The sequence below is a fragment of the Lottia gigantea genome (genome assembly GCF_000327385.1).
Source record: "Lottia gigantea unplaced genomic scaffold LOTGIsca_170, whole genome shotgun sequence".
Classification (NCBI taxonomy): Eukaryota; Metazoa; Mollusca; class Gastropoda; family Lottiidae; genus Lottia; species Lottia gigantea.
Genome location: NW_008708134.1, coordinates 29,699 through 35,727, shown reverse-complemented (window position 1 = coordinate 35,727; position 6,029 = coordinate 29,699). Strand labels below are relative to the sequence as shown.

At 33.2% G+C, this 6,029-nt stretch overlaps 3 protein-coding genes across 3 annotated transcripts; 1 reads left to right on the top strand and 2 right to left on the bottom strand.

Annotated features, from left to right (window-relative positions):
* Positions 1-1,302: 1,302 nt before the first annotated feature.
* LOTGIDRAFT_67693 (hypothetical protein) lies at positions 1,303-2,906 on the top strand (the record flags this gene model as incomplete). The annotated part of the gene is made up of 2 exons (XM_009051791.1): positions 1,303-1,522; positions 2,752-2,906. Coding segments are annotated over 2 exons (375 nt in total), but the record flags the coding sequence as incomplete, so codon positions are not given.
* A 555-nt stretch (positions 2,907-3,461) lies between these two features.
* On the bottom strand, positions 3,462-5,260 carry LOTGIDRAFT_173740 (hypothetical protein; the record flags this gene model as incomplete). Its single annotated transcript, XM_009051795.1, has 2 exons — positions 3,462-3,511; positions 4,402-5,260. The coding sequence occupies 2 exons, from the start codon at positions 5,258-5,260 to the stop codon at positions 3,462-3,464; spliced, it is 909 nt and encodes a 302-aa protein (XP_009050043.1).
* Positions 5,261-5,529: 269 nt separating this feature from the next.
* LOTGIDRAFT_173739 (hypothetical protein) lies at positions 5,530-6,012 on the bottom strand (the record flags this gene model as incomplete). Its single annotated transcript, XM_009051794.1, has 1 exon — positions 5,530-6,012. The coding sequence occupies one exon, from the start codon at positions 6,010-6,012 to the stop codon at positions 5,530-5,532; it is 483 nt and encodes a 160-aa protein (XP_009050042.1).
* Between the last annotated feature and the right edge of the window lie 17 nt (positions 6,013-6,029).

Below are 6,029 nucleotides of genomic sequence, written 5' to 3'. Positions count from 1 at the left end.
ATAGTTAATATAGTATCCTGGTCGGGAATACAATAATAGTTAATATAGTATCCAGGTCGGGAATACAACAATAGGTAATATATTATTCAGATCGGGAATACAACAATAGTTAATATAGTATCCAGGTCGGGAATACAACAATAGGTAATATATTATTCAGATCGGGAATACAATAATAGTTAATATATTATTCAGATCGGGAATACAATAATAGTTAATATATTATTCAGATCGGGAATACAATAATAGTTAATATAATATACAGGTCGGGAATACAACAATAGTTAATATAGTATACAGGTCGGGAATACAATAGTAGTTAATACAGTATCCAGGTCGGGAATACAATGATAGTTAATACAGTATCTAGGTTGAGAATACACTAGTAGTTAATATAGTAACCAGGTCGGGAATATAATAATAGTTAATATAGTATCCAGGTCGGGAATACAATAGTAGTTAATATAGCATCCAGGTTGGGAATACAATAATAGTTGATATAGTATATAGGTTGGGAATACGATAGTATTTAATATAGTATCCAGGTCGGGAATACAATAGTTAATATAGTCTATAGGTCGGAAATACAAAAATAGTTAATATATTATCCAGGTCGGGAATACAACAATAGTTAATATAGTAACCAGGTTGGGAATACAATAATAGTTAATATAGTATCCAGGTCGGGAATACAATAATAATTAATATAGTATCAAAGTAGGGAATACAATAATAGTTAATATAGTATATAGGTAGGGAATACAATAGTAGTTAATACAGTATCCAGGTCGGGAATACAATAGTCGTTAATATAGTATCCAGGTCGGGAATACAATAATAGTTCAAACAGTATCTAGGTTGGGAATACAATAATAGTTCAAACAGTATCTAGGTTGGGAATACAATTATAGTAAATATAGTATCCAGGTCGGGAATACAATAATAGTTAATATAGTATCCAGGTCGGGAATATAATAATAGTTAATATAGTATCCAAGTCGGGAATATAATAATAGTTAATATAGTATCCAGGTCGGGAATACAATAATAGTTAATACAGTATCTAGGTTGGGAATACAATAGTTAATATAGTATCCAGGTCGGGAATACAGTAGTAGTTAATATATTATTCAGGTTGGGAATACAATAATAGTTAATATATTATCCAGGTCGAGAATACAATAATAGTTAATATAGTATCCAGGTTGGGAATACAATAATAGTTAATATAGTATCCAGGTCGGGAATACAATGATAGTTAATACAGTATCCACGTCGGGAATATAATAAATGTTATGTTGTCTGGCTATATTTGTAGTGTCAATACCAGATGGTATAGCTGTTGATTCCCTTAGCCGGCTGATATTCTACACTGATACTGGTAATAATGTAATTGCTAAGATGACAGTGGATGGATCTTCTCACCAAGAGATAATTAAAAGTGGGCTGGATGAACCGAGAGCAATAGTACTCGACACTAACAACAAGTATTGCTTTCCCTATAATTTATTGCACCGACAGTGTGAAGGCTTCTTTATAGTGTTTAAAATAGTTCATTTTTCGGGTTATTAATCTCTTGATTAAATCAAGAACTGTTCTGGAACATCAAATAGAATAGTTGATACATGGACACCGTTTCTAAAAGATAGCTTGCGATGCAAGGTAACATACGCCCACTGGCAGCTTAGTGACTAAAGTACGAATTTTCTCATATTGAAAAAATTATTTATGCTGAATAATTCCATAAAATTGTTGAAAATCAATATCAATAACCCAAATACAACAAACAATTAAATCACACAGCTCTAATCAAGGGCAAAAAAAAAAACTTTTGACACGTGTTTACAAAGTCAAGGGCAATAACTCAAAAACCGTTTATCGAAAATGCGTCAAGTTAAAACTTGTCCGAGATCTTATCAATTCCAATGATCACACCAAGTTTCATCAGAATCGGTTGAAAACTGTAGCTTCTATTGTGCTCACGAACAAATTTTGACGCGTTTTTACAAAGTCAAGGGCAATAACTCAAAAACCGTTCATCAAAAATGCATCAAGTTAGAACTTGTCCGAGATCTTATCAATTCCAATGATCACACCAAGTTTCATCAGAATCGGTTGAAGACTGTAGCGTCAATCCTGCTCACAAACTATTTTTAACAAATTTCAACACGTTTTAACAAAGTCAAGGGCAATAACTCAAAAACCGTTCATCGAAAATATGTCAAATTCGAACTTGACCGAGATCTTATCAATCTAAAGCATCACACCAAGTTTTATCAAAATCATATAAAAACTGTAGTCTCTATAGTGCTCACAAGAAATGTTGACGGACGGACCGACGGACAGGGGCGACGACAATATACGACCACATATTCATGTGGGCGTATAAAAATTCGTAGGACTAAAATTACAAGTTAAGTGATCAGAAACTTAATGACGTTATCAAATCGGTAATTTATAACGTTAACGCTCGAACGTTAATCTAAGATATTCTGAGAAACGGGGTCCAGAGCTTTTCACTACCGACAATTTGACCCGTTTTAGAGCTTTGAATTTCAATTTGGATTTGAAGCTCTAATATAACTTAGTATATTTTTAAATATTAATTGTCGGAGTATATTTAACGTCAGTTTGGTAAAATGTAAATTCTGTTTTAAAGGGAAACTGCAGAATGAATATAACGGTTCTAGAGTAATAACTTTTGATTATCATTGTGTAAATCTTTTTTTAATATCTTATGTCTTACCTAAGCTATTTGTAAAAATAGTTTATCTTGTGTAAATTTTAGAAAAATGTATTGGACTGACTGGGGACTGGCGAAGATAATGACGGCAGATTATGATGGAAATAATCAAAAATCCCTAATTACGACAGGGTTAAGGTGGCCCAATGGTTTGGCTTTAGATTTGAAAAGTAAGTATGTCTTCGATGAAAAAATTACCTGTTTATTAGAGAGGGATATCGATTTACTCAATGGGAAATTTGAGGTGCTAAATAAGTTTGACATGGTTTGCCATTTTTGGAGGTCAATTGTGCCTTGGTCTCAAACAGTTTTTACAACTTGTTGTTAAAATTTGAGCCTTCTTAGTCTTGTGTATCGTTTTTTGGTTCGGATCGTTAGTACTTTGGTTTTATTTATCATTATCTTCTAACAAAGTTATCATATGATAAAACGACAAAACTGGTTATAGCATTGATTTATATGCTATATAGCATTGGTTTATCTGTTGTTCTATATGGGCATTTTTCAATAAAAGTGTAATTTTTATGTGACAAAATAAATTTATAAAACCATTGAAATATGTTAAAAGTTTTAATACATTCAAACCTTTCAATATCAACGTTAACAAATTTCAAAAAATGCAATCTTAATGCAAACAATAAGTAACTAAAACATGAACAATTTATTTGTACACTAGAAATAAATTTCCACTACGAAACGAACATCTGAACTAAGATTATTAATATTTGAAATAATGTAATACTATATTTTCTGTTAATTTAGGATTGACTGAAACAAAAAGGATATCAAAACATTACATTACATTTGATGTGTAACTTTTTAAGAATACATTTTGGCTTTATATTCTAAAATCATACCAAATTTACAAAGTTGTATCATTTCAAATGCAAATGTTTCGTGATGAATTTTCAAAATAAGGTTTCCATTCTTTAAAGAGTGTTGACTAGAGGTAGTTGATTGATATGTAATTAGGCTCATTAACAAAAACGTGTTTATCAGATAAAATTTTACTTTTAGGTTGCGTTACGTAGTGGACCAGACAGTTTTTCGTGGTGGACTAAAACGTTCCGTAGTGGACAATTTAGAATAACTTGCTGTTTTGAATCGAAACTAAATATGTAACAAGAATTATCTCAACTCTATGAAAAGTAAAATATGGGATCTAAAACGTATTAAGTTCATATATCTGTAGTTGGTGTCCTTTAACGTGTCCTCTTCTGGAGTTAGTTGATGGTTTCTCTCCATTTGTTATCCTCTACTTTATAATGAGTTGTTCCTTCAATTGCCTTCGGCTGACTAATCAAACACAATATATCTTCAAACACATACCAGTTTTTGTCCAGCATTTTCTTTGGCCAAGAAAAGCAATTGGCATCTTTCGATCCGATTCTGTGCATACACTCAACATACAACATCTGTGATTCTCTATCAATATTTTCCACGTATCCTGGGTATGCACATCCTTGATATGCAACTAAAACATATGCACTAATATAATTGTCAATTGTTTCATCAGTATCAACACAGGTCGGTTTTGGAGTTTGAACATCACACTTTTCTTTCAGACTAACTGAAGCAGTTCCAGAAGCTTTTGCCTGATTAACAGAAAACTTAAACTCAGACAAGTTATGGCCAGTACAAAAGTCATTTTCACATACACAGCTTGTCTCTCTGTGTTTCACCATTCCAGGATTCTCTGTTATCAGTTGTCCATACAGTGATTGGGTCATGCTGCAGGATATCTGATACACCACAAAATGACTGTATTGCTTCCATGGAGCCTGTTATAAAGTATCCAGTGTGGAGCGATATCTGTGTCTTTGAAGCCCCGAAATGTTTACTTTGTATTTCACTTGAAAGTTTTCCCACAAAATTTTCTGCAAAGTCAATATGAATAAAGCATTTAGTTGATTTAAGAGTTTTTCTGACTTTCTTGTAATGGCGGAATTGGTTTTTGATATTGTAGGAATGTCTTCTATACTTCAGCCATAGTTCATCATGGACACGATCCAGTAAGAATCCTAAAAATGTTTCTGTTTCTTTCTTTGTCGTAACTGTTACATCTTTCATTTCTCCACTCTTCTGAAGTTTTCTTGTCTCTTTCTCTGTTACCCACTCACTATAAGTTACCACAAGGTTTTGATCAAAGGGCTTTGTTATAATTCGTTTCTCCTTACATGTTTCACACTTCCCATACATGCAGTCAATGTCTTGTGTGGAACAAACAACATGCTCCACTATGGCATCCATGCAAGTAGTGGTAATGACATCATTTTTATACAGTTCTTTGATCATAAATCCAAGATTTTCGCATGTTTTACACAAGCAGGTTTGTCTGTCTTGTTCTGTAGGATATTTGACCCAAAATGGTTTGAGTCTGTAAAATGTAGTGAAGCTGATGACTTGGTTACTCTCAGATTGGTATTTAGAATACAGATTTGCAAGTGTATCTTGCATCAATCGCTTCTGACGCTTTACTTTATTTCGAGTGACAGTTTGTCGGATGCCTGTTGTCATTCTTGAGTTGTCGTCACGTTCAAAGAAATCATGCACCTCCTTTTTAAGTTTGACAGATACAGTGCATCTTTTCTTGGGCTTTCCCTGTTTGCAACGCATGCCTAATTCCTTTCTTAAAAAGTCTTTAAGTTTGTATTTTGCTGTAACACTACCTACTGCTGCAGCAATCACTCTTTTCTGCTTTGACTCTTTATACTTTTCTCTCAATTGTTGTAAGATCGCATAATATGTTAGTGTCCTTCTTACATTATTATTATGTCCAAAATGTCTTAGCAATTTTCTTGTCTTACTTCGTGGAAATTTACTTTATTTGTTGAACGCGCCAATCTCTTTTTTAGTCTCTCTATGGTTCTACTTGCATTTTCAAGTTTCTTCTCTAGTATTCGATTATCTCTATATACTTTAGCTTTCTCTCGGTTTCTCTTCTTATTAGATTGAATTTTTTGACGGGAACATGAAGGAAACACGAATTGTGCATCAGGCGGGCCATCACCAACAGGCGAGATAGGTGGTGTTAACTGTTGCTCAACATCTTTTAATTTTTGTCTTTGAGTTCTTTTGTATCCTCTCCATTTTTTTCTTTGTTGTCTCTGTGCCCTTTCTGTTTTCTCATTAATAAGTTTAACTGTCCCATCCACTTTGTTATCATGGTATCGCTTTCTCTCTTTCTTTTTGTGTTCGTTATATCTTACAGGATCAGCTTTTAACTTGTCTCTGAATCTTCGTAATCTTTCTGCGTTTGTTAGCGGCATGGCTATGTTATCGCACC